A 27,824-nucleotide genomic window follows, 5' to 3' on the forward strand; every position below is an offset into this window, starting at 1 on the left:
CAATACACAATATTTTCACTGTGCTACTGATCTTTATGCATGCCCAGCTTATATTTGACCCACTCAGCAGCATGCCAAATATATGAATGTGAACCCCAGAAGCTGGGCAGTATGTTGTTCTAATATGTTTTATTGTTATTGAAAAATCTAAAATTTAAGAGTAGCCCCTCACCGACACTTGTAAATACCATCTTTGAGGATTTGCATTGGGTTGTTAGGTTTCAGGTGAAAGGGTCAGATATCTAATTACAGCTTGACGTACAGATAATGACACAAAAAGGCCAAGAAGGGAAAGTACTGAAGGCCTATTGAATGACCTAAATTAAATATTGATTCCGAAAGACCATCTTGACCCAAATCCAACAGTGCGTGAGGATCATCTGACTGGTGTATTACATATGTGAGGAGCCTTCACTGTGTTGCCTTTTCAGTTGAGAAAAACGGATTCTGACAAAAATATTCACCCTTGGTTTCAGTTGATGAAATAAATACTAGTTTTTTTGGAGCCAAAACCAATTTCCTCTTTGAAGTCAAAAACACAACAATTGTTTTTTTTTGGTGTGACCGTTCAATAATGAACTGAAACTTGCTCTTAAACAGCAGATTCAGGAAATAATTATTTGTAGGTGTAACACACAAGGAGCCCTTTTTTACATTGTCACATTATCATTTTACAAATAGGAATTTCAGACGCTGTAAGGTGTCAGACTTGGATCTAATATGTAGAGTAAAGGCAGGACAAATCCATCACCATCTGTTTGGTTAACTTTTTTGTTCAGTTCACTGCAATGCTGCTGGAGAAGAGCTTAACGTCACATAGGAAATTCTGAATAGATTAATGATATTTTGTTTGGCCCTGTAGAGAGGGATGTGGGCTGATAATGGGCAGATAAAAAAGGGGGGTGACCTCAAAACTTACTTTCTAGACCTCTGAATTTCATTTTTTAAATCATAAATTCATATACATATATTCTTGCCATATTATCATTCTGATTTCTGTATTATGAGACCAAATATAGGTTATGTGTTATTGTGTTGGGAGTAAATGAAACTCTTAAACACACCACTATTAACATGGCAATAACAAATAACACCATTTCTTTTGACGCCAATTTCTGGAGTTATTAGTTTAAAATGTAAAAGTAATGTCAAAAATGTTTCAGTTTTTTTGTAGTCTGTTGTAGTCTTGTTTGGCCGAGGTAATTGTTTCCACTATACACTGCGTGAACAATTATGAGGCACGTGAATATTTTTGTGAATATGTTAAAAACCATGTTAACAGTCGTTTTCAAATTTGTCAAGAAGTCAGATAGTGAGCAGGCAGGCCAGTTCATGAGGCGATCCTCTTTAAAGCCCTGAGATGCCATCCTGTCCTGGGAATAACGTGAGGCATGTGACTGTGCATTGTGCTCATGGAGGATCACTAGCATCTTTTTCACTTTAGCTGAATGTCTTTTCCTCCATGCAGGAAAATACAAAAGAGGATCGCCTCATGAACTGGCCTGCCTGCTCACCCGATCTCAACCCGACTGAGAACTTGTGGTCAATAATACAGGAGATAATTTACAGTAATGGCAAGAAATACAGCTCAAAAGAGCATCTTTGGAAAGCCATACAAGGTACAGCTCACAGTGTCAGCATGAGAAGTCATCAGAAACCTCTCTAAATCAGTTTACAGTGACCTCTGACCCTCACTGAAAGAAAAGGAGGTTATATTGGACATTTGAGAAACACTTTAGATTTGAAATGATCCAAAGACATTAACAGTTTTATTTTGTATACAAATGTAAAGAAAACGGTTGTTTTTGTTGAAGTTTGAAAACAGTTGTAGTAAATATTATTAGTTTCAATCAATAGAACGTTTAAAATGGAGCCTAGTTCTTAATTTTCACAAGTTATATGCTCTTATCACCAACTTGCATAATAATTTGGCACACTCATTTCTGCAGATTCTGCATTTATTTAAAAATACAGCCAATGTAATTTGAAAAGCATCATTTTAACCACACAGTTGAAGAAATATTTTCACTATCTGACTTCTTGACAAATTTGAAAACGACTGTTAACATAGTTTTTAACATATTCACAAAAATACTCACGTGCCTCATAATTGTGCATGCAGTGTATAGATGTGCATGATGCAGAAATCAACAGAGCAAACAATATTTTTTTTTTTAAGTGGAAATGATTCCTACAAAATAAATAATTTGAAGACCTTTTCTGTTAACATTGTGGATTGACATTATTATCAGTGAAATCCAGCTGTGTTTGAGTTTATATCTGTGCATGCGTCTTCTTCCTGATAAAGAAAATATTTCATGCTATAGGGCTTAAGGTCCTGGAAACATTCTCCACTCAAACTGAATCAATTCAAAAGTGATGGCCTCCCCTCTATTCATAAGGTCACTGACATCTGTAAGCAAACACAATGTGGCTCATTTGCTCCTGATACTGAAGGTATGCTGTGAGACTCAGTGTAATTACAGACACAATCAGACTGAATGCTGGTTATTTTTCTACTTGACTTGCTTCTTTCTTCCTTTTTGTCTACTTGTCCCAGACAACATGCACTCTGAATGTAGATGTACCTGTGAACTCATCAGATCCTCTATAGGTGCAGTTGTGTTCTCTGATGTGACCTAAAATGAATGCTCTGCCATAAATTATGCCTTGACATATAAATGATTGTTGACAAAGATAGAGAGGTATTTATTCAGCCATCTCTAAAATTGAGGTTATATTTTGCTCACACAGTACTGACATATTATTACAAAGAATTCAAACAATAATTGCCTTCATTATTCAAATGACAGACTTTCCAAAATATACCCTAATGTCAGTCCAGCATGTTTAAGATGTGATCAAAGTCCAGCCACTACAGGGCATATGTTTTGGCATTGTCGTTCTTTGAGGGGTTTCTGGGGAAACATTTTGAGGTCTTTTCATGTATGTGTGGTGTAAGAACTTCCCCTCACATTTCCATCTTTGGGGTCCCTCCCCCAGAGATTCCTATCCCAAAGGTACAAGCAAAGGCTCATCCTTCTACAGTGGAAATCTGATAAACCTCCCTCATTCAACAGCTGGATTGGAGAAATGCTCTCCATGCTGCAACTAGAAAAACTGAGATTTAATCGAGCCAATTGCCCTGAAAAATATGAGGCCATTTGGTCACCTTTCATCGAATATGTAAAAAATCTGTAATTTTTCATGTTTTACTGCAATGTCGATGAATGTAAAGGAGAATTTGTAGTTTAATTTCTTTATTTTTGTTTCCAATGTTTATTATGTAAGTATTTGCTTGTTAATCCACAGATTTGTTTTGAACTAGCTATTATTGTTACTGTATTTACATTTATTATTATTGTTGTTTTATTTTTATGTTGTGTATTTATTTTTTGTGTTCATTTTTGTCACTCCAGTCTCTAGGTTTAGGGTGGGTTGGTAACATGGGTTGTTGTGTGGGTATAGGGCAAATGTTCTTGTTTGTAAAATGAAAAACTATAAATAAAGCATTTAAGAAAATAAAAAAAATAAAAAACAATTTTAAGTTCTTCTTTTTTCAATCTTTCTTCATGTAGCTGGTATCAGGTTTGAAGCTTCAACTACAAAACAACCAGTCACCTGCGTTTTGGTATATCATGCATTATACCCTTCAACAGTAATACTAGGGCTGTCAGCTTTAACAGGTTAATAATGAGGGGATCAAGGTCCAAAACCTAAATGTTGTTTTGCTAATGTTAATTTGTCTCTTTTAGCACACCAACGTTAAGCCACTGCAAAGTCTTTCTTTTTCCTGCGGCCGCTGTGATGGAAAATAACGACAGCACTGCTATTGAATGGCACATTTCATTTAAAAAAAAATTCCCACTCTGGGAAGCTGACAGTTGTGACCAGTCTTACGCTTTGCTATTGTGGGGAGTAGTTTCACGCATACAGGGCCTGTATGAAACAGAGATACCAACCAAAATGGAACTCCTGAAAAGTACAAATGTTGTTGCATTAACAGGGGATCATTGGAGGTCATTGAGTAATCAACATTATCTCTGAGTAACTACACACCATTTAGACACTGATTGGACATTTTGTATATGCACTCCTTTACATTTCTTATTGTGTAACAGTGTTTTCCTTAAAGTAAATAAACACCCTATTTCACAGAATGAGCACTCTGAAGCTGTCTCTTACCTCAAAGCCATGGTTTGAAACCACATTGAAGTAGCAGTGCAGCATTTCTTTGAATAGTAATCTAAAAGTCAAGATTCTAAAGTATGTTTTCATGAACCCATTTAAGGCCAAAATGAAAACACTGGTAAGAATTGTTTTTAACTGTTACCGAGACTTAAACACTGTTTTAAAATCCAGTCAATGGGATTTTGACCTTGAGATTGTACATATGATTAATCGCAATCAACTACAGAAATTCTGCAATTAATCATGACTTTAAAAAATCAATAATTGGCAGCCGCTAGCTTGACTACTTTTACTTTCATGGTTTAACTCTTTTATCTCTGGAGCTGCTGTGACAAGCAGATTTCCCATGAGGTGCAAGTTTATCTTTGCCTGTCTTATCTTACTATCTTGAAAAGGGGGATGGAGTAAATTGAAAAGTAATTGATTCGTTACATGTTGAAACAGGAAGCATGTACACATGTAAAAGATTTAAAGAGAGCTCAATGAACCTATCTTCAATGGAGGAAAAGTCTCCTTCTGTAATGCAATTATAGAATTCAGTTTCTTTCTTTCCTTTATTATAATTGTATTCTGAGATTGAGTAGCTCATGCCCAAACACATGTGAGAGAACCCATTTAAACTTCATATTATCCCCCTGCTGATAAGCAGCAGAGAGAAGCTGTGGGATGTTAATGACCTGCAGTTTTCATCAAATTGAAATCTCTGTCTCACACAGCGGCACACGTGAGTCTACACATGACTCGTGTCAATGCATGAAATTCATAGCCTTTGTGTGCTGATAACTGGAAAAAGGTTTCACCTGAGAAGATTGGAGAAAAGCATGAATACACTACACTCAGGACAAGAGTGGGAGACAGTATACTGACAGATGGCAGGACATAACTGCTGCCAAGTGCTTTCTCATGGTGTACTGATGTTCAGTCTCTGCAATATCATAACAAAGAGTCAAGAACCTTGTTTTTTAAAAAGAGAAGTAGACACACTTTTCTTCATACTCAGATCTGATAAGGGAAGTTCAACAATCTTATATAACAAAAATGGATTCAGTGTATGATGATAAAATCAACAACTTAAAGTCTGCACATCTAATATCCTTAACCCTTATGAGATGTGTCTGATCTACATCTGTGAATTAACATCTCCTATTAACTGTGATGAAGAATGAGGTGCTCATTTGAATGCAATTATTCACATGTTGAATTACCAACAGGTTGAATCCAGGGGCAGCAAATTATGGAAACATATTTGTCAAAAACATACATTTCCACAGCATTGGTTTACAACATGGAGAACATCTTTTTAGAAATACACTCAATTTATGTGGGGAGTGCAAAACATTAGATGACCAGTCTTCAGCAGAGACAAGAAGACAAGATAAGGCAAGATGAAAGGCAGATGTAGAAACTAGCGAGGGATGTTAAAACATACAAAGAGCTGAGCAAAAGGGACAACAACCAAATTGAAGAAAACCGAGAGAGAGCAACCACAAACTGGAACACGGTACAGGCTTTTGCAGTGTCACAGCACTGGTGGACTGAGAAAAGAAGGCCAGTTATGGGGAAGAGGACCTCATACAGGTGCTGCTGTAAGAAAAACACTGATAGACTTTACCATGAATTAAAATATTCTGGTCGAAAAACGCCTTTAATGTTTATTTGACCTACGAGTAGTAGTCAAAGTAGTACAGAATACTGTTGCCATAGAAGTGCCACCAAATTTCAAATCTGAGGGACTGTTTTTTTTGTAGCTGCATGAGGACCTGTTGAGAGGGAGGCCAGAACAATATTGGGAAGAGGGTCATAATGTTATGTCTGATGGCGTATGTGTTTTCTGTGTTGCAGACTGAAATAAACTACTGTGATATTACTTACTCTAGTGATCACTTATTTTGTCAATCACCTTTCCCTTTAGCGTATGTTGCTCTATTTTCAAACGTGCTTTGCTGCTATCGTGAGTGGTTGTTTTCACCTGTCCCTAATTGCCTTCAGCTTTAAAGTGTTTTTTCTTTTTTGTTTGCCATGTTTAGTTTGTATTCAACCCTTTCTTCTTGTATGCGTCTGTTCCTTGTAGATGTACTTCTGTTTTTCAGGTTGTTCTTTTTCTTTTGGACGTTTTCTTGCTTGCTACCAAAGGGTTTCATAAAACCCACCAGTCTATTGTTTTGTGTCCTTGCCTCTGGCTCCTCTCTCTTTGTGTCGAAACGTAAGGTACAAGATGTTCCTCATGTCTTTAAGAAAATGTCTTTTTAAAAAAAGAAGTGGGGAAGGATTGACATGAGGAGAAAACAAAGCACAGGTGCTGAAGTATTCTAAGAAGAGATATGCAGCGCAGGGTCACACCGAGCTGAGGAGAAGAGTCTTAATTTCAGGTATTAATATGTGCCAAAACTTTCCCAAACCAGAACATCACATTGCAGCAACAAATTGAATTTATCCGTTTGCATTTTGATGAAGGGCTACACACTTTTTGGCGAATATTTCCTTTGGATAATTCTTTAAAGGTGACATATCATGCAAAATCGACTTTTTAATGGTTCTCTGGCCCTGGTCCCTGGCATGTCTACAAACCCCCCAAAAATGAAATGAATCCATTCCGCCCCTGTTCTGATTTCTCCACCTTTCTGTAAATGTGTGTGAAACGAGCCGTTTCAGACTTCCGTGTTTTTGTTACGTCACAACAATATCCGGTCTGTAACGGAGTCAGAGCTCGGAGCTTGTTCAGCCCATAGACTGTTTAAAATAATACTGAACCCTTCCTCCGTTTTTCATTACCTGCACAAATGTGTGCTAACAAGGAGCTTAGGAGGGAGACATTCTAGTTGTAGGCTGTCTTAATAAACACAAAGGTCGGTTTTACTCCCCACGTCTGCAGATTTGAAGATCTAGTGGATGATTTTTATTTATCATGGATAAGTGCTAGCGCTAGTTAGCATAGCCACATAGCTACATGTTCGTAGCTGTGTACCAAGATAAACGTCGACATACTGACAAATAAAACAACAAGAAACACTAAATCTGTGACCAATCCTTCAGAAAGGTCCTGCTGCAGGCGCCCCTCCATCAGGATCAGATTCTGGATCAGATTCAGGGTTGAAGTAACGCGGGTCTGTGAGCAGCCGTGTATATTCAGCCAACATGTAAACATTAGATCAACGTGCTAGAGAGCCGAGGCCACATCCACTTCCTGAGGGGGCGTGGTCAGAGGGAAAACAGACCGTTCTGAACAGGGCTGACAAAGAGAGTTTTTCAGGCATGCCAAAATCTGATTTCAAAGTGTTTTTTTGAACATAAACTTTAATGACATGTTTTGGGGACCTCTTAGATCAATATATTTTGATGAAAAATTGAAAAAATTGTGCTATTTAAAAACATTTGTGAACTTTAAATCATTAATTTTGAAGTTTGGTTGTATTTTTAGTCTCTTTCAAAGTCTGCAGACTCAAACAGCTGATCAATGTGCTGCAGGTGGAGGAACAAGTACGTGTCGTGTCCAAGAATACTGCGGAATAAGGTGGCTTTTTATTTGGTTAAAATTAGCTAAAATACCTAGAAGAGATGATCCCGTCTACAGCGATTGAAAGCCTAGCTTACATGCCTGTTTCTAAAAAAAAAAAAAGGGTACCTCATATCACCCAACTTCAAAAAAGACAAACTATACCTTTAATTACAATGTAGCTTATGTTATACAGTGAAACGAAGACTGCAGGGAATTGTACACTAGTGAAACCAAGCAACCTCTCCACAGACGTATGGCCCAGCACAGAACAGGCTGTTTAACAGGCTGTTGGACGGGGTAGTCGAGGTGAAACATCTTCAAGAATTTCTATCAAGTCCAGATGCCTTTAAGATCAAGCTTTGTATCACTATGACCTGGATGACTGAGAACCTTCACAGACATCCCTTTAATCACCTTGATCAGACTGTATCAATAAATACATGCTAATTATGGTCCCTATGGTATTTTGAAGGTAAAATACTTTGAAATTCTCTCACACAGACATGTTTTAAGCTTTGATGGTGATGTTTCATGATTTAGTCTGAAAGAGCAGGTCGAACACTGCAGAAGACATCATGTTCCCTCTTTAGTAGTGCTCTTATGAAGCTGCTCTGCACAAAAAAACATACATAACATTAGTTAGTCTTACATTCTGTGAATTCATTTCATTTTCATGTTAATTTTAAGAAGATGTAATTTAACGATTCTGATGAATGACACTGTTCAAGTACATTCAGACGGCTTTTGTCCTCATCTTCTTAATGAATGGGGATTACGCAACAGTTGTACAAAATGACATGGGCACACGTGTCCTCTTAATCATTTCACACGTGGGACATAATATGTTAAATGTAAAGCATGAATACATTTCTGCTGTCTGGGCTTTTTTCCTCCTAGGTTTTCCTTGACATCCAGGAAGAAAAAGGAACAACTGCCACATTGAATAAAAACACTTCACAAACAATCCCCATCTTAGATGGAGGGTCACACTCAGAGATTAAATGGCCAGCTGTTTGCTGCCACATTGTTATATACATCTAATATTTATCATAACACATTATACATCTATGCCTTCAAAATGTCAGCAAAGCCTGTGTTTGGACTCTAACAGGCTACCCCCAAGAAAACCTGATGTCATATCTGATATAAGACAGAAATGCCACTGAGCCGCTGCAGTCTGTATCATGGAATTAAATAATGTCAGAAGGTACATAGAGCAATAAACAGAGCGCCCCCTGTGAACAATTTGTATCTTCAGTTTGTATTTAAGGTTGATGAGGTCAGATATATGTTAGACTACTGATGTTGACAAACTATCAGACAAAAAGCAGCTTTAACAACACAACGTCATTCACATGTGCAAAAAGGAACCTCTAGTTCCAAAATTTAGAAGGTACACAGTCTCTGAAGCTATTTGAATATAACAAAAAAATGTTGAGCCATAGAATTAGTGTTTCAACCAAGAGCCTCATATTTTCCTGCTGTGAATAGTTTCATTGACTACCGCAGTATTTTACTATTCAATCAGAGTTCAAAAAAGAGACTAGCAATTCTTTTCCGCATGCCTGTTTAACAAAGAAGACCTTTGAGGCTGCTGTACTCAGCTCTTCTGCTGCATATGGTAAAGTATGCCAGTATTCATATGTCATCGAAAGATGACAGCATAAGACAGTTTAATATTGATAAGGCCTGAAATAAATATAAGGGATTCATAAAACGTTAAAAACATCTGCTGGCCAGAAATAAGCACTACAGTGTCTTCAATACTGTCATAAAATTCAAAATTAAATTCAAGACACTTCCCATCTTTCCTTTTTCACCACCTCTGCCTCAGTCTGACTGTATGCTGCAGGTTTCATAATAAAAATCTCAGTGCTGAAATGTGGTTGAAAAATGGGGTGAAATCAGGTCTGAATGTCCAAGACCCAATTTCATTTCACCATTTTTAAACTGTTTAAAATACAGTTCCAAAATCAATGTCATCTTTGATGATTTGCTTATTCTAGGGATGAAAAGAGGACAAAAATAATTGTAGTGACGACATTTCTCTAAAGTTATCTTCCATTGGTAGTTGAAATCCTGTCAATGCGAACAGGTTGTTACAGGGGACTTGATCCTTCATAAAAGGATAACTATGGTACATTATGGGCAGTTTGATTTTCAATTTTCAGAAGAAGGCACAGAGACATCATTAAGTGGGCCATTATCAGCAATCAACACAGGAAAAAAATAAAAACCTGGATGCACTGGTATGATGGCTGTGTAGCTCTGGCGATGAAGGTTGAAAGACCCTGAATGCTGACATTATGACATCAATGTTTTTATTTTTCAGAGAAGAATATTTTTCAAGCTTTTTGCCTTATATGACAGGACAGCTGAAGAGGGACACTAAATGTGAGGAGAGAGAGCGTGGAATAACATGCATCAAATAGTAACAGGATCAAGAGGTGGGTCTGACCAATGCACAAGGGCTGTTGCCTCTGTACACCGGGAACCTGCTCTACCAACTGAGCAGGTTGCCCCGGTGCCCTGACAACACTAGGTTTGAAAAGAACTCGATGGCTAACAGTGGAGACGGCAGGCTTGCACCCTTTGGATGGAAAACTGTTGTTTAATTTGTGTGTGCGTGCGTGTGTGTGGGTTTGCGTGTGTGCGTGTGCTTCTTCGTGTTTGTGTGTGTGTGTGTGTGTGTGTGTGTGTGTGTGTGTGTGTGTGTATGTGTATGTGTTGTTTTGTGTATTTGTACACTTCATACTTTCCTGGAGCTGAGATGGGACATTATTTGGAGGATTTCTTATGAATCACAGGTGCAAGTAATTTCTCTTTGACATTTCACTCAAAATCTCTATTGATGTAGTAAACAATCACTGTTGAATCAGAACCACCATGGTTATGTGGCCCTGACACTGACAAACATCTGCAGAAGTAGAAATGGCACCCCTAGCTTATTGCTTTAAGGTCAAGCCTTTCCTTCTATATTGGTTGGATTTCCTGGTGCCCTATATTTCAAATCATGCAGTAATCACATGACATGTTGTGCAACCTTTTTTCATATCACAGTCCAACTACTGACACACATCAATGAAAATTCATGGAAATATCCTGGTGCATAGTAAATAGAGATAATGACATGAAAGACCTGCATACTGAGTGAAGCGCACGTATTATGCAGAGCTCTTCCTCATCATGTAAAAACACACATTCACAAAGAATAAAGTGCCTCACCCAGAAGAGTGTTTTTTCTCTACATTCTTCTCTAGTTGCTTCTATAATTCTCTATATCATTTACCCTATCTGTGATTTTTTGAAATCAAACTGGTCCAGTAATATTTCTTGGGTTGTGCTTTGTATTTAAAGGTCAATCATAAGGCTGAATGTGGGGAATATGCTTCAGTTACTTTGTCAGCCAGCGACCCGTAGATCAAAAGCTGAAGTGACAGCAGAGATGAGAGACTGAGCTGTAAAAAGATCTAAAAATTACAACTGGACTTAACAGTCTGTTGCTTTCCAGGTTTGATCAATCTTTTTACTAAAGTTTAAAAAGAACATTTTTTCAGGACACAATGATTTTTGTTACTGATGCTTTACTGTGCAATTCTCAGTAAAGATGCAGATAATCATGTTGAAGGTTAATCAAAATCTGCTGGTTTCTCAAGCTAGTATAATCATAATGATAACAGTAATGTAAATAGTGCTTCACAATTTCCTGGCTGTGCTTTGTTTTCGGATGATTTGCCCATTTTTTTTCTGCAAAGAGAAGGTCACTTTTGCTGTCAAATAAATGTAGTGAACTAAAAACATGAAGTAGCATTGAGTAGGAGGATAAAGTAACATATCAAGAAAACCAGTTAAGTAAAAAAATGTTTTACTTAACAGTAGTATCTTAAATAGCTCATAGTGACCTTTTTCACCGCTATAAAACTACATTTCCAGTAGGCCTGCTCATCGTACCTAAAGTCTCTAAATAGTATGGGAGGTTGAGCCTTCAGTTATCAGGCACCTATCCTTTGGCATGATCTACTAGTCAGGGTCCGGTAGGCAGACACCCTCTCTACTTTTAGGAGTAGGCTTAAAATTTTCCTTTTTGATAAAGCTTATAGAGCTGGCTCAGGTTTGGACTAGCTCTTAGTTATGCTGCTATAGGCTTAGACTGCCAGGGAAACTGACAAACTGGGAGCCTATCTCTCCCCTCTCTCTGCCTATTACTTACTTTAACTTTTCCTGTCCCATTAAAGCTGCTAACAATAGACCTTTCTGGAGTCCCTGAGCTCCCTTGTCTCGTAGGTTCCTCTGAGTCGCCGCTGTTTATGGCCTGCTGCTTTGGACATTCCAGACTCCAACTGCTACAACGACAACTATCTGTCTCGCCACTATCATCTCTCTCTCCCTCTCTTCATCTCCTCAATCCCTCTTTCCAACCCCAAATCAGTAAAGGTAGATGGCTGTCCAACATGAGTCTGGTCCTGCTGGAGGTTTCTGCCTGTTAAAGGAAGTTTGTCATTGCCCCTGTAGCTTGCTAAATGCTGCAAAGTGCTCTGCTCATGGTGGATTAAGATGAGACCAGACTGAGTCCTGTCAGTAAGATGGGACTGGATCTTATCATGTCTTGATGTTGGGTCTTTGTGAATAATATAACACAGAGTACGGTCTAGACCTGCTCTGGTTGTAAAAGCATCTTCAGCTAATGTGATTTGGTGCTATATAAATAAAGACTGATTGATTGATTGATTGATTGATTGAGTAATGCTTTGGCAAATTTTAGTTACATCTGGGGTTACTCACCAGAGGGGGCACCCTCGCACTCCTGCAAGTTACACTTGTTGGTGCTCTCAGGCTGCGGTGTATGGTCACATTCAGTTTGATGAACCTCCTTGTTCGTCTCACCCTTTGTGTTGACACACTGGATGAGTCGGCGCTGAACTCCTCCACCGCAGGAAGCTGAACACTGCAGAGAGAGTTAGGAAGATGTGAGAAAAAGTTTCGTGCAAATTTTTTGCTGCAGAAGTTTTTGTTGGTTATGATGACATATTCGTTGTCTCTTTGGACAGAACAGCTGTATCGTTAATCTTGCACTTGTTTGCAGTCAACTCACATTACAGTGCGGATCTGCAGGGGCAAAAATTGATTCTAGTAGACTGTGTGCTCATGAAAGACTCAAGAGGGGGTGTTTTCACACAGCTGATATGGTTCAGGGATAGAAAAAGATTGAAAAAGATTTGTTTCTGTCCTTCCTTTGAGGGCAGGAGTCATGTGCATGACACAATAGGAGGTATTGATATTCACAGAACAGTTCTAATACCCTTCATTGGTCTAACTATAAGACGTGTGCCTGGAGCTGTTTTATTGTGAAACACCACATGGGTCATAATCCAAAATGTGTCTTTTGTGAGGTAGAAATGCCACCCATAGATATTTCAGATGCTATCTTCTTTGTATTTTTACAATAGAGTTTTCACTGCATCAATAAGACAAAGCTTAAAACACCTCAGACTGAGTCATGGTTCTTTTTTTGACATATGAAATAGAGGTGTCAATGTTAAATCTGAAGGGGAATAATGCCCCAAGAGAGAGACAGGTTTGTTTCTCCTGTTTGTATTAATTCATCTCTGTCTATGTAACGGATTAACTCTTTGTTTTTAATCTACTCAGTTTATCCCTCTTTCTTTCTGTTACTTTTCTGCACCAATCAAACACATTTTCTTACGAAGTGCATTACGTTATGTGATGCTGCTGCATCTCCTTTGTGTTGCCATGAAAATAAATGTAAACAAACTTGAATAACAGTTAATCGATAATTCATAGATCCTTTGTAATACCGGTGCATCTCAATACATTTGAAAATTGTGAAAAAGTTAAATACTTTCCAAGAGCTATTTAAGAATGTGACCATTTTACCATTTTTATTTTGATAATTATGGACTACAGCTCAAAAATGTTTAAATACAGATTTCCAAATATTCATATATTTAATTTTGAGTTATCCATGTACACTTGAGGTCAAAATTATTAGCCCCCCAGGAATTCTGGAACATTTCCCTTAAATTCTGCCCAATGTTTGAATCATTGATAAAACTTGATATAAGCAAACATTCACCAGTGTTCTTTAGTAGCTTTGGTACGTTTTGGAATGTAAAATCCATTTTTAAGATAACTTTATATCATATATAGTGAAAAATGGGGTGGTAAAAATTATTAGCCCCCCTGTGAATTTTTGATTTTAAAACACTGCTGAGCAGTCAGTTTGTTTCCTAACAACACCTGTAGGTCTGTTGGCTTCCTAACAACACCTGAGCATTCAAACAGCATTGAGATTTACTTAAGGGACTCCAAACAGGGCACTTGAACACGTTATTGAGAGAGACTACTCATACTAACCATGCCAAAGACGAAGGAAATCAGTCTTGAGCTCAGAAAGAAGATATTTTAGGCTATAAGGGGGATGTCTATACTGTAATTTCCAGGCGTTTTACAGTGTCTAGAATAGCTGTACGTTGCATCATTGCAAAGTACAAGGAGACAAACTCTGTTAGATATAAACCTAGGCGTGGTAGAAAACGCAAGATTTTAATAACTTTGGAGAGGAAAGTAGTCGAAGATGTCAACAAGAAGCCCTGGACATCTGCCAAGGTGATTGTTGCTGACCTGACCTCCATTGGAGTTGATGTTTGAAGGAGCACAGTTGTGAGGGATCTTCATCATAGTGAGCTTCAGGACCATTGTCCCAGAAGAACCCCTTTACTCAAAGAGCAGCACATCTTCTCCTGAAGTCCACTGTCATCTCTACCGTCTTGAGTGGGTTCAGCTCCAGATGGTTCTGACTACACCAGAGTGCCAGCTGTTCCACCTCCTGTCTGTAAGCAGACTCGTCTCCGTCCTGGATGAGACTGATGATGGTGGTGTCGTCTGCGAACTTCAGGAGTTTCACTGAGGGGACCCCTGAGGTGCATTGGTGTAGAGGGAGAAGAGCAGCGGGGAGAGAACACATCCCTGTGGGGCGCCAGTGCTGATGGTCTGGGAGCTGGATTTGGTGCTCCCCAGCCTCACCTGCTGTCAGTCAGGAAGTTGATGATCCACTGACCGATGGAGGCCGGCACTGTGAGCTGGGTGAGTTTCTGGTGCAGGATGTCCAGGATGATGGTGTTGAACGCTGAGCTGAAGTCCACAAACAGGATCCTAGCGTAGGTCCTGGGGGAGTCCAGGTGATGCAAGATGTAGTTCAGACCCATGTTGACTGCATCCTCCACCGACCTGTTTGCCCAGTAGGCAAACTGCAGGGGGTCCAGCAGGGGGCCTGTGATGTCCTTCAGATGGCTCAACACCAGTCTCTCGAAGGGCTTCATGACCACAGACGTCAGGGCGACGGGCTGATCATCGACATCCTCCACAAGGAGTGAAAGCCACAGAATGTGGAAGGTCAGAAAGTGAATAGACTGGCTGTAAGCAGAGTGCTGTATTGAAGCAGAGTGATGGAAAGTTGACCAGGAGGAAAAAGAGTAGAAGGGAAAGGGACACAAGCATCAATGATGACTGCAGCCTTGAGAGGATTGTCATGATAAGTTGATTCAAGAACTTGAAAGAGAGTCTGGAGCAAAAGAGTGGAGATGCACAGAATCCAAGGTGTTTGAAGTCCAGCGTGAAGTTTCCATAGTCTGTGATGATTTGGGGTGCCATGTCACCTGATGGTGTTGGTCCACTATGTTTTTTAAAGTCCAGAGTCAATGCAGCTGTCTCCTAGGAGACTTTAGAGCACTTCACGTTGCTGTCTGCTCACAAACTATATGCAGATGCTGATTTCCTTTTCCAGCAGAACTTAGTACCTGCCCACAGTGCCAAAACTACTACACAATGGTTTGCTGATCATTACATTACTGTGCTTGATTGGACAGCTAACTTGGCTGACCTGAACCCCATAACGAATCTGCGAGGTATTTTTCACAGGAAGGTGAGAAACGCAAAACACAAAAATTCGGATCTGCTAAAGGCTGCTGTCACAGCAACCTGGGCATCAATAACACCTCAGCGGTGCCACTGACTGATCGCTTCCATACCACATCATGTTGATGTAGTAATTCATGTTAAAGGAGCCCCAGCTAAGTATTGAGTGTATAAATGAACATACTTTTCAGAAGTTGGACATTGCTGTATGTAAGTCCTTTTTTGATCTTGGGAAATAATGAAAAATTAAAAAAAAATAAATCGTTTTCACAAGTTGTAAGCAAAGATCATCAAATCAAACACAGAAACAAAGGTTGAAATATTTCACTTTACATGTCAGGAATAAAATAATTTAAAAATAGTTTAAATTTTTTAGTCAAATTACAAAAAATGATCCTTTTCATAATATTTCAATTTATTGAGAAGCAAATATAAAACCACATTTAGTTATAATGACCCACATGTCATTCTTCACAAACACCAACTCATCCATCTTGCTGAATTGTTTTCTTGATTTAAACTAATCTGAACACGTGTGTACATGTACGTATACGTGTGTGTGTGTGTGTGTGTGTGTGTGTGTGTGTGTGTGTGTGTGTGTGTGTGTGTGTGTGTGTGTGTGTGTGTGTGTGTGTGTGTGTACCTGTCCCCATGATCCAGTAAGCCATTGAGCACATGGCTGGGTGTTACATGATTGGATGTTGCTGGGTTGAAGCTCTCGGTCACATTGCTCCTCCTCTGGACAGGTGACTATTCTCTGCTGCTCACCTCCCCCGCACACTTCAGAACACTGAAAAATGCACACAATCACTGTTAGGAGTACACAGATGTATTTGTTAATGTACACACACAGCCCTGACAGCATTCCAGATGTGTTCTAAGCTTGGTCAGTGTGTCCTTGGAAGTTTGCAATATGGTGTTTACTCCAGTCTGTGCACAATCCAAAGAAAATACATAATGTTTACATGTAGTATTACATAACTCTACATTGTACTGTTAATTGTGTTTTTCTTTCTATGAAATGAAGACAAGAAAGTGATAGTCCTTTAATGAAACAAAGGGAAATAGATTTGCAGCAGAGGAACATTTGTTTTGCTGCCCAATAGTGCAGATTCATAGACTATATAAAATATGGACGTAGTATCCATGACGTCACCCATCTGTTTCTGAAGCGCTGTTTTGAGGCCAGTCGTCAACGGAAGCCATAGTGCTGCTGTCGAGCGATTGTGACGTAAAGAAGCAGGCTTTGAGCCTCCTAGCCAACAACTATAGTGTTCCCGCCTGTCAATCAAGTCAGCTGTGCCTCTCATTGGAAGACTCTCAATATCTTTGAAATAACCATTATGAAAAAAATTCACCCCCTGTACAGTGTGTGCTGATCGAGAATTGAGCTATCCAGACTACACTCGTCTTTTGTACCAGGCTGTAAACATGTTTATTTCTGCTGTAAATGTCGGCTTCTTTGAATAGTGTGTATGTGGTTTCCGGTACTTCCAGAGTCAGCCTCAAGCCGATCATCAATGAACTGCAGTTTTTAGCACTTACGCATTGGACTAATATTTTTAGAGGTTGCCGCTTGTGCAGAATGCACGTAAAACCAGCAAAAAAATAAGAGTCTAGATTATTAGCGAAGCACGAAAACAACATAAACAATGCTAAAAATGAAACATGTAAACAGTTAGTATCATATATTTGAGTATAAACTGATTAACATACCAAGTTTTGGGTTTGAATGACTGTGAGTGATGTACACAAAGTTTTTCATCACTTCAGCAGGCTGCTCCAGCTTGTGCCGGCAAAACAGGTTGTAATTGCGGCAACAAAATGTGCCACATCAAACTACACCCACTGAAAGTGTTTGTGTCTGAAGAGTCCAGCAACTTTACAGAAGACCTCTACTAGCAGACCTCATTTTGTGAAGAGAAGAATGTTTTCTTGACCAGAAACAGCTGATGCATTGCTCTCTGAAAAACCACCAGACTACACCAACAACAACAACATTAAAGCGTGCAGAACAGATAAGTTGGTGTTGTCTTGCTCTCTCTATTGGCTTGTTTCTTTGTGATATTATGTTTTAAAATAAATAGAGTCGATCATCTGAACTAAATATTTCCAAAGTCAAAGTTACACAATTACATTTTCAGGAGAGAATAACAGGCTTCTATTTGTAACAAAATAAATCAAATAACACTTACATGTAACAATTTAACTTGATTGATGGATCACATGTTTTGTTTAATGTGGTGGGAATATGTTTTGATGGCTATCACTCTAGCAACTCCATTTGAACATTTGTTCAACCTTTTTTATTTTTATAAAACTTACTACAGCAAGTTTTTTTTATACCAGTGTGAGTTATAAAAACAATCATTAATACAAAAATCTGTAGTTATCAGATTCAGATTATACCTCTCACATTTCTATAGCATTCCTAAACCAGAAAAAAGCTCTGAGGCATGTTTTGACAAAATCTGTTATTGACCCTCACATATTACTCACCTCACCCCAGGAGGAGGCGTACCAGTCCAGACAAGGCTGGGGGTTACAGGGCACCTGGGTCTGAGGTCTGGAGGACATAGCTCGGCAGTGGAAGGGTCGTAGAGGTCTCTGATCCCTCATGTCAAAACACTGGACCTCTCGGTATTTAAAGCCGTCATCACAATTCTTGGAGCACTGGCAATAGATTTAGCACCATTGTTATTCAAACAGCACAGCCTGCTCCTTTCATCCAATGACAGTGATTCTCAGGCATCTGGGTTTGCTGTGGGGCTTTTATGTGTTTCCACACTCGTCCTGGAAGCCTTACTGAAATAAACTAAGCTGAAGCGATGGATGAGAAACAAAACAATTTAAAGATCAAACAGCAGCTCCAGAGACTTTCATCTTAATACATCTGGATAATCTGTGATCAGAATGACTTGTGACTGTAAATATTTATGAAAATCCATCATCACAGCTTTTATACCACAAACACTTGTCTCTGCTTGACTAACTTGAATTCCCAGAACAGTTCATCCTCTTTGAACTCATTGTTGTGAGATTCTCACAAACAAACAGTGTTTATTTTGAATAGCTATAAAGTCTGCAGCCATGTTAGTGCCTCTGTGAGGCTGTATGTAAACACAGTGGAACATGTAGCTGAATGAACATCACATAACCATGCTGAATGTGTGGATGTGTACCAGGTTTTATATTTATCTATCATATCCTTCTTATTTTAGCATGTTGACATGTTTGCTGGTTAGCTGTAGACACAAATGATTTCTTCATCTGATTAGGAGGATGTTTGTTTCTGTAATTAAAAAACAGTCCTCAGGGGAACATAAATGTCCACTCAAAAAACAAGCATGTTAATCTCATGCCACCTAAAGTTAATGGATACCAAAAGTTGGCGTGATCTATCCTCTGTGCACCAGGATTGTATGTTATGACTTTCACAGTGATCCATTTGATCAGCATCAGCAATCATTGCTTATCGTTGTCTGACAGCATTTTGCATTCACAGCTCCCTGCCACAACTTCTTATTCTGTGCTGCATTTACATCTGCAATGCTAACACCCTCATTTATGGACCAGAACATCGCACGGGATGTAGAGCCCTTTCATCTGTTCCATCACTGTTTCATCACTTATTCAGAGTTAGAGACCTACATGGAAACACTGAGCATTATCAAACTTACATTTGGATATATAATATTAAAACAAGTCTCACCTTACTCCATTCCCCAATTTTCCACATGGAGCAGGGGCGGAGGTAGCACCTCTGGGCCGGTGCTGGCCTCTTGGCTGGATCACAGTCAGCGTTTGAGCCAGTACTGCAGGCCAGAGTCCTCCAGATGGCACCCAGACCACAAGTGGTCGAGCACTGCCCCAGATATATGGCAACACATGAGAGCACTACTAAAACTTTGAGGTGTAAGGACTGGATAAACAGCTCCAGCATGCAGAGATCAGGTGATAATCTGAGCTGTATACTCTGGTGGGGGTTTAATCATTTGGAAATATGCAAATAAATGAAACTTTTTAAACATTATGACCAACACATGAGGGAATAGAAAGGGAGTAACTGTCTTACAAATCTGCCAAAAAATGCATGAACATTAGCTCAATTAGGTCAAACTGTTTCTCCAACCCATCAAGTGAAATACTGAAAAAGAGAAAAACTGGAGACAAAGCTGTAATTTTTCTGAGGGGATAAGTATGAATCCAGATTGTGTGTAAAAATGCAGACTCACAGCACTCCAGTTGCCGAGGATCCAAAAAGCAGGGGTTGTGACTTCTGTGGAGGCTGAAGATTGGACGGATGTCGGCTGAGGAGCTGGCCAAAAATCTGGTGGATGGGTTGGCATTATGGGGACAGCAGATGTTGGTGATTCCTCTTCTTGCACTGGTGTTGTGCTCTGAAGAGGAACGGTTACTGTGTTTGTTGTTAGCTGGTGTAAAGGATCTTGATCACTGCTGCTGCTGCTCACAATCTCTGGAATGCTTGTTTCACTGTCTTCAAAATGAGCATGATCGGTGGACAGAGCTTTAGATGAAAAATCTGTTCCAGTTCTTTCAGTGGAGGCAGGTTCTGTCGGTGTCTTTTTCACCGTAGCTGGCTGGAAATCAGTTGGAAGAGGATATGTGTCTTCTCCCAAGTTTGTAGGAGGTATAAGTTCTGTTCCAGTTATTGATGTGGAGTCATCAGAGGACTGTCGGTTACCTGAGGTTAGCAGAAAAGGAATGTGGAGAGGAGTGGATTCCCCAGAGGAAGGAAGTGAGGTTGTTCTGAGGTCAAGATCAGCATCCCATGAATACTGACTAGTGGTATAAACGGTTGTAGGATTAGTCTGATCAAAGTCCAAGTCCCCCAGTGCAAAAGCAGGTAGAGATATTGATGACTGGGTGGTTGTTTGAGGTATATTGGAAACATTATCATCCAGGTGAAATTCAGTTTCAACCTGGAACACAGTTTCTGGCATGGGAGAGTCTAAAAGTTCTGGACTCTCTAGATCTAGATTTAGATCTCTAGGACCTGATGTGCTTTTTTCATTGTAACTGTACTCATCATCATCATAAGCACCCAATGTTGTAGCTGTATCAACAGTGGTTTGATGCCCTGCAGTTGGAGCAGCATGTTTTGGAGTCAGAGTGACCTCCTCAAAAGGGTTTTCCTCCTCAGAGAAATTGTCATAGTTATTTTCAGCCTCCTCTTCATACTGTCCCCATTTCACATCCTGTGCTGGCTCATTTTCAGGGAACAATGGACTGGGCATTGTGATGGGGTTTTCAGGCCACAGTAGAATGTCATGGATTTCTTTTTGTGTCTGAGTTTGCTGTGTTGAAGATAGAGGAGGTGAGTGAGTGGCAGACACAGGCAGAAGAAAATCCTCTGAAAGAAGGTCATCCAAGTTTTCAGACTCTGTTTGTGAAGGCTCTTTTGTTGCTGTATTCCCATTATCCTTCATACCACCTGGTTTTGTGTTCTGTGGCTCTTCACTCAAAGTGTAGGCCTTTGAAAAGTCTGAAGAGGCTGTGGGAACTTGTGTAGTTTCCATGTGAGCCTCTTCTTTTACAACATGTGCTGGTGTTGGCTCTTGAGGAGGATCAAGCCCCCGGCTGTTCTCTGAATCACTTCCACCGCTGTCAAAATCATCCGACAAGTCTTCATGGAAGTTGATAAAGTTATAATCGTAGTAAAAATCATCAACTTGGACACTGTTTTCCACAGTCTGATCAGTATTTTCTATGTTATTGTGGTAGTGAAAATCTCCCTCTACTATGTTGTTCAGGTCTTTATGGTTTCTTGGCTGAGCTCTGGTGGTGCTGTATTTGGGGGGAGGTTTGACATCAGATATGGAGTTAATTTCATTGAGCACCTCTTTGCTCGACCAGCCGCTGCCTGACCAGTCCATGCCACCAAAATTATCCGCTGCTGGTGGACAGTCCTGGATGAAGCAGGTAGTGGCAGCAAGCGGCTTCTTCTGGGGGTCACAGTCAACACCTGTGTTTCTCGAGCAGGTCACATTACGGCGGCGGACCCCACTTCCACATGTCAGGGAGCACTGCACAGAAGAAAAGACACAATATCAAATTATAATCACGACTAAAGAGTCATTTCAAATCCTCTTAAAATAAGGGTAAAACTATAAGTTACATCTTTTAAATCAAAGCCAATTTTTTTTGCCAAGTTGTTGCCTGAAATGTGATCCTGGGAACCAAGGCTCTCTCTACATATCACTCTAAATCCTTACAGCTGTGAAGAAAAGAAAAAAGCTACGATGGAAAGAGTCTGACCAGCCCCTGGACTGTCAATCCTCAGGGTCATGACCAGAGCCATGACCAGGTTTTAAACAATTAGAGGCTCATTTAAGGTGTTGGTGTAGCTCAGTCGGCCTCATATAAAGAGGCAAAGTCCTCGTCATGCCGGCTCGTCTCCAAACTGCAGCCATATCGTGCATGTCATATAATTCTCTCTTCCTCACATATCCTGTCTCTCTTCAGCTGTCCTACCCAAAAGAGGATGGCTTTTTATAAACAAGAGTCTAAAGCCAAACAAAGAAATCTTTGCAGCTGTATAGCTGTGGTATTCGCTAACTGCAAAAGTGAACATGTGGACATGGACAATCAAAAAATGCATCTCCCACATGCTATCTAACTTGCAAAAATATATATATAAATTAATTGGCAACTTTTTGGCCCTAGACCTTCTTCAGGCTAACAGTTCGTTAGGGCAGCATCTTAAAAATGGTGTGGCTGCAAAACTGCAACTAATCCACATCATCCTATCAGGTCTGAGTCAACAAAGACAGTTCAGAGCCACTGCCTAAAGGAGCGCATTCAATTCACAAGCTATATTTTTTAACAGGGACTGCAACAAACATGTAGCTGCAAGAAGAATGGTGTGAAGTGCTTCTCATCATGCAGAAGTTGTGCAGGCAGTGCATACAAGAACAGAGTCCATGATGATGTAGAGCCCGGTTAAGATGAATACCAAGACTCCTCAGGCATTTGAATTAAGGAGCTGTATTGTTTGGAAACTAGTATTGGAGATATTGAAATAAACAATTAAAACTACTTTTGATTTTACATGTACAAGTGGGCATGGTTGTTTTTCCACTAAGGAGTGGTTTCAGAGCAAACACATTTATGCAATTAACTCAGAATCCCAAATAACCCCAAGTTTGACTCCTCACAAGCTGCTGAAGGCAGAGATAAAGATTTAAAATTTTTCACCAATAAGGTTCCGGGTAGTCAAAGTTTCATCAGCTGTCACCGATTTTCCTACGAGAGTTGAATAAAAATCTTTTGATATGTGTTATGAGATACCTTTATGAACACATTGGTGACCCTAAACCGTGGTTATAAATTATCTGAATATCTGTACAGTGTCAGAGATACAAAACAAAGATGTATCCTGACCAAATACAGGCTGAGTGACCACCAGCTAGCTGTAGAGACAGGGAGACACAGGCAGACATGGCTGCCCAGAGGGGAGCATCTATGTGCTCACTGCTCTACAGGGGACATAGAGACAGAGATGCACTTCCTCCTCCACTGTAGCAAGTTCTCTTTACTAAGAGATTCCCACTACAGGGAAATTACTAAAATAGTAACAAACTTCCCAACATTAAGCCCAGAAGAGAAACTGTCAGTTCTCCTGGGGGAAGGGTCAGCAGCTCCTCTGGCTGCTGTATGTCTGCCTGTCACAGCCTGAGGGACGCACCATCCCATAATATTTGATTTTAGGTGAAGGGTTTATCTTATGTGCTTTGGCAACAACATGTCTTTGTTCATGCCAATAAAGCAAATTGAATTGAATTGAATTGATTTCTTTGTAAGGAATTTACTCCCAGATTTTCGCAGTATTCCCTGACTAAAAGAGATCCATGTTTTAACATACTTGCAACGACAATGCTAATATGCTAATGTGGAGCAGAGTGCAGTTACCTTGTCTGACATCTTAGCTTGGCATATTAGTATGCTTCCATTCCCTAATTAACACTTAAAGAGCAGCAGAGGCTGATAGGAAAGGGTGTTTTTGCAGGTGTTTGGTTGCAAATAAAATAAGATACTCTGGAACTCCCTCCCTCCAAACATAAGATAGTCAGACTCCATAACATCATTCAAATCCCAACTCAAAACTCACCTGTTCAAACTGGCATATTCACTCTAACTGGACTGCACTTCACTAGTTTTTAGTTTTCATTTATTACTTTTGTTTGTTTGTTTCAATGATGTTTTAATGATGAATGCTTTTATTATCTGTACGGTGACCTTGGGTGACTTGAAAGGCGCCCAAAATAAAATGTATTATTATTATTATTATTATTATTATTATTATTATTATTATTATTATTAGATATATAGCTTGAAATTTATGGAGCTGGGCGAAGTTGAATAAAAAAAAAAAATAACATCAATTTTGCCAGCTTATCCTGATTGAGGTTCCGTTTCTTCATGACAATCACTTCAACAGCTGCAGAGACGAGAGATCACCAAAGTTAATAAGATTCATCCTCATCAACACATCAATGTCAGAAAATTTTCCAATCATCTCATTAAATTACTTTAAAGTGTTTGCACTGACTGACTCACTAATTGACAGCCCTACAGTGATGCTTGTGCGTGGCTTCAATGATAATGACATGCACACAGAGGTGAGGCAGAGTCAGAGAGTTAATTCCAGGTTTAACTTCTTTTTAAAACTTAGGTTAATAATGTCCTTAAAACGCCTGTGAGCCATAACTAAACTCTGAGGAAACATAACATAGGTCGCTCATTTATTACTGACTGGGTTGTAGTGCACCAGATCACAGGTGGACCATGATCCGTTCAGATCAGCCCACACAGTTTGGACTGTGAGTGATGGATGGAAAATGTATCATGATGTTAATCATCACAATAACAAGTTGCAGATTGCTTTTCCTGTTTTCTTGAAGCACTATCCTTTGCTTCAACCAAATAAGGTCATGAGACAGATGCCAGTTTATCTATGTCAGCCCCGCCCCTACACACTCTGAGTGTGTGAGTGAGGGGACTCAGGAACACAGGCTCCAGTTTTCCTTGTTTTTCTTCACTATTACTGATATAAACATAGATTGCATCATGCTGGTCCTCTCCTTTGAGCTGCTGGACACAGACAAGACATCACTCCACTCACACAAACACTGTAAGAGCAGGACAATAATTAGCCCGCGTACTGTTGAAGTGCCAACACACATTCGCAAAACGGAAATGTGGGCACAGACCCGACCCACTTCACATGACCCATGAGTGCACACAGCTGGATCACTGACACACTAACATGAACAGAAAATGACGGGACATTGAGCAACGTCATTTGAGTCATGCTTCACCTGCTTTGTTAAGTTTACGCTTCTGAGTAATTCGATGAAAGAGAAATATTGAATAAGTCTCTATTAATATTTTTATCTTTGTTGGCATAAGGCTTTTGTTGAACAGTGTTCATGGAAAGTTGCTGATACATGGAGAAGCATTGTGATTCATTGCGCCTTGAGGTGCACAGTTAGAGTCAAGGCTAATTGAGGAGTAGAAAGTTATGTCATAAGTATCTTTATTTCTTTTTTGACTGAACCAAACTGTGACACTTGAACCATGATCTGAACCATACCTTAAGATTTGTGATCCAGGGCACCGTAGGCCTCTTGGTCTACACGCGTGCTTAATTTGCAGAAGCTATAGTCTGCCGGCATCGACCATTTGCTGCATGTCTTCCCTCTCTCTGCTCCACTCATTTCCTGCCTCTCTTTAGCTGTCCTAGACAATCTGATGGATCTGTGTTGTGTGTGTGTTTGTCTGTGAACTTGCATCACTGTAATCACTCCTTTTTGTATTTTAATGAAGCTTTAACCAATTTGACGCATTCTGCCTACATGACAGAAAAACATCAAACACATGAAAGAAACATATTGCATGTTTTATACCAAATTATTATTTTTTGGGCATGTTGATTTTTATTTTAAACCAGCATTCACAGAAATACCCTTTTTGGAAAAGTAAAACATCAGTAGGAATTTCTGTTGACGTCTGAAATAATCGGCATTTTCATTTCCTTTCCAAACAGCGTAGCACCCACCTTAGACCAGCTGCCAGTGCTCCATTCTGCCGGACAGGGGATGTGTGTGTTGCAGGAGGACAGTGCCCGAGGTCTGGGGAGGTGTTTACATGCACTGGGCTGCAGAGCTTCCTGCTCTTCAGCACTCACCGACTGAATACAGAGTACCGTCCTTTTAGTCAGACCTGAGCTGCCACAGCTTGCCGAGCATTTCTGCCACTCTCCAGACCACCATCTACACACAGACACACAAAAGTTGTTAGCAATTGCAATTTGATGGTACAAACGCTTTGATGGAGAATGACAATATTTTACCATTGCACAAAAGAGAGCTGTTGGCTGCGTTGTAAAAGTTCAAGTGTGTGCAATTTAGTTTTTCACCAGGATACACTGTCCTCATTGTGAATCCAGGGTGTCCACATAGCTGTTTTGCTAAACTAAAAGATAAAGTTTCTGCCTGTCAACACATGCAGCCCCTGATCACAGCCACTCAGAGAAGAACAACATAGTTACAATCAAAAAGGCAGAGCACGTTATTACAGAGTTTATCATGCAGGAGGGGGATGGAGGCACAGCTCGTCTTTTTCTAAAAGTTTGATTGTGCATGATTAGGTAAGTAGAATGTCATTATCAAATCTAGTATGAATTTTCAAACAGTTGTTTTGGTAAACATGCTGCTTGGTTTGGGAGTGTGGCTGAAGCGCTGAGTTGTTTTACTATCAGTTGATGACCAGCTGGTGCAAGCACCTTACAGTTTATATTTTCTTCAACTAAACCAAAAATAGAAACAAACAAACAAAGAACAGGCATTGCATGGCAAAGAAGCAGGAGAGTTATAACAAACAGAAGTGATCTACCTGAAACTAAACGCTTTGTTTTAGGCCACACAAACTGTTTCGCCTTATGAGCCACAGAACAGACACTGTGGCACACCCAAAACAGAGAAATACACATAAATCCTTTACCCACGAATTTACTGATTTGAAACAGCACTGATGTGTATTATCTTGCTCCTTTTTAAGACATGCACTAAAACCTGTGCATACATTTCTTCCTGGGCGTTCCTGTTGGTGGATTGGTGTACTTAAACTATATGTGGGAATGGAACAAATAACAAAAAAAGCTAAATTGTTCAATTTTTTAGCAACTGCTGAGAAGATTTGACACAAGAATTTAAACATCAAAGAGAAACAGCCCCTGAATCTGAATTAGCTGTAATTTATATTTCATTTAGAGGCTCTGACATAAAGATGAATCTTTCTTATAACAGATGTAATTAAATGAAAATAGATGCCCCCACATTATGCAGAGACCTTAACCATTATTTCAAAATCCACAAGAAAGGGTGAACAATGGCTCAGTTCCAATGCATTTTAGTGAAGCTACATCTTTACTAGCAATGGGACCGGTCTTATTCTGAAAGCTCTTTCACTCCTGATTCTCCCAATAGTTTAGAAAACCTTTTTCCTGTGATAAAACAAGTGAGGAGGAAAATGTATGACAAGATTTGTCTGTCTCATTTCATGCAGCCTAACAGCTCTGTAAAAAACCCTACATAAATACATACTTCACAATGTCTTATGGAAAGAACCTTCGCCTTGAAATGATCATAGTTTGTCTGAAAATCGATAAGAGAAAGGAAGGAAATTTCTTTAATCTCCATTGAGTCCCCTCATCCTCATGTGCTCCCCCGTGAATTTCCACGTACTCCTCTTGACATTCAGTGGCATACGCCGCTCAAATGATCCTTCATCCTGGGTTAAGACTCTTCAATACTACAAAAATATGCTTTAGTTTGAGGTGACGCTGTGGCTCAGAATAAGATGAGGGAACAATACCAATAAACTCTCTTATACCACGGACAGAGACAGTTCTCTAAATGACAAATATAATGCATCAATAAGAATGAAGGTTAAAGCTGCTGATGTTGTTTAATGTTTAAGAAGTCGGTAAAGAACATCCTGTATATACAAGGTCACTTCATGTAGGGTGGACTTTATAACAGATGTACAGTATTTTTGAGGGACTTTAGTAACTTTCAGTTAGTGTTCTTTTCTTTCCGTGCCTATGTCCCTATCCTCTTTTATTACTACCCAATGTGCACTGCCATTGGTCGGAGTTGGGGGTTAATGATATGGCTGA

The 27,824-nt window shown here is 39.6% G+C and overlaps 1 protein-coding gene across 1 annotated transcript in view; it reads right to left on the reverse strand.

Moving 5' to 3' along the window:
- LOC117810826 (A disintegrin and metalloproteinase with thrombospondin motifs 7) overlaps nucleotides 1-27,824 on the reverse strand; it is a 78,261-nt gene that overhangs the window by 5,691 nt on the left and 44,746 nt on the right. Inside the window, exons 18-23 of the mRNA XM_034680806.1 lie at nucleotides 25,704-25,917; nucleotides 19,858-21,669; nucleotides 19,335-19,487; nucleotides 18,122-18,295; nucleotides 16,266-16,412; nucleotides 12,470-12,632 (exon numbers count right to left, since the gene is read on the reverse strand). Coding sequence (XP_034536697.1) covers nucleotides 12,470-12,632; nucleotides 16,266-16,412; nucleotides 18,122-18,295; nucleotides 19,335-19,487; nucleotides 19,858-21,669; nucleotides 25,704-25,917 — 2,663 coding nt within the window. The remainder of the gene's footprint in view (nucleotides 1-12,469; nucleotides 12,633-16,265; nucleotides 16,413-18,121; nucleotides 18,296-19,334; nucleotides 19,488-19,857; nucleotides 21,670-25,703; nucleotides 25,918-27,824) is intronic.

Source organism: Notolabrus celidotus, chromosome 3 (assembly GCF_009762535.1).
Source record: "Notolabrus celidotus isolate fNotCel1 chromosome 3, fNotCel1.pri, whole genome shotgun sequence".
NCBI lineage: Eukaryota > Metazoa > Chordata > Actinopteri > Labriformes > Labridae > Notolabrus > Notolabrus celidotus.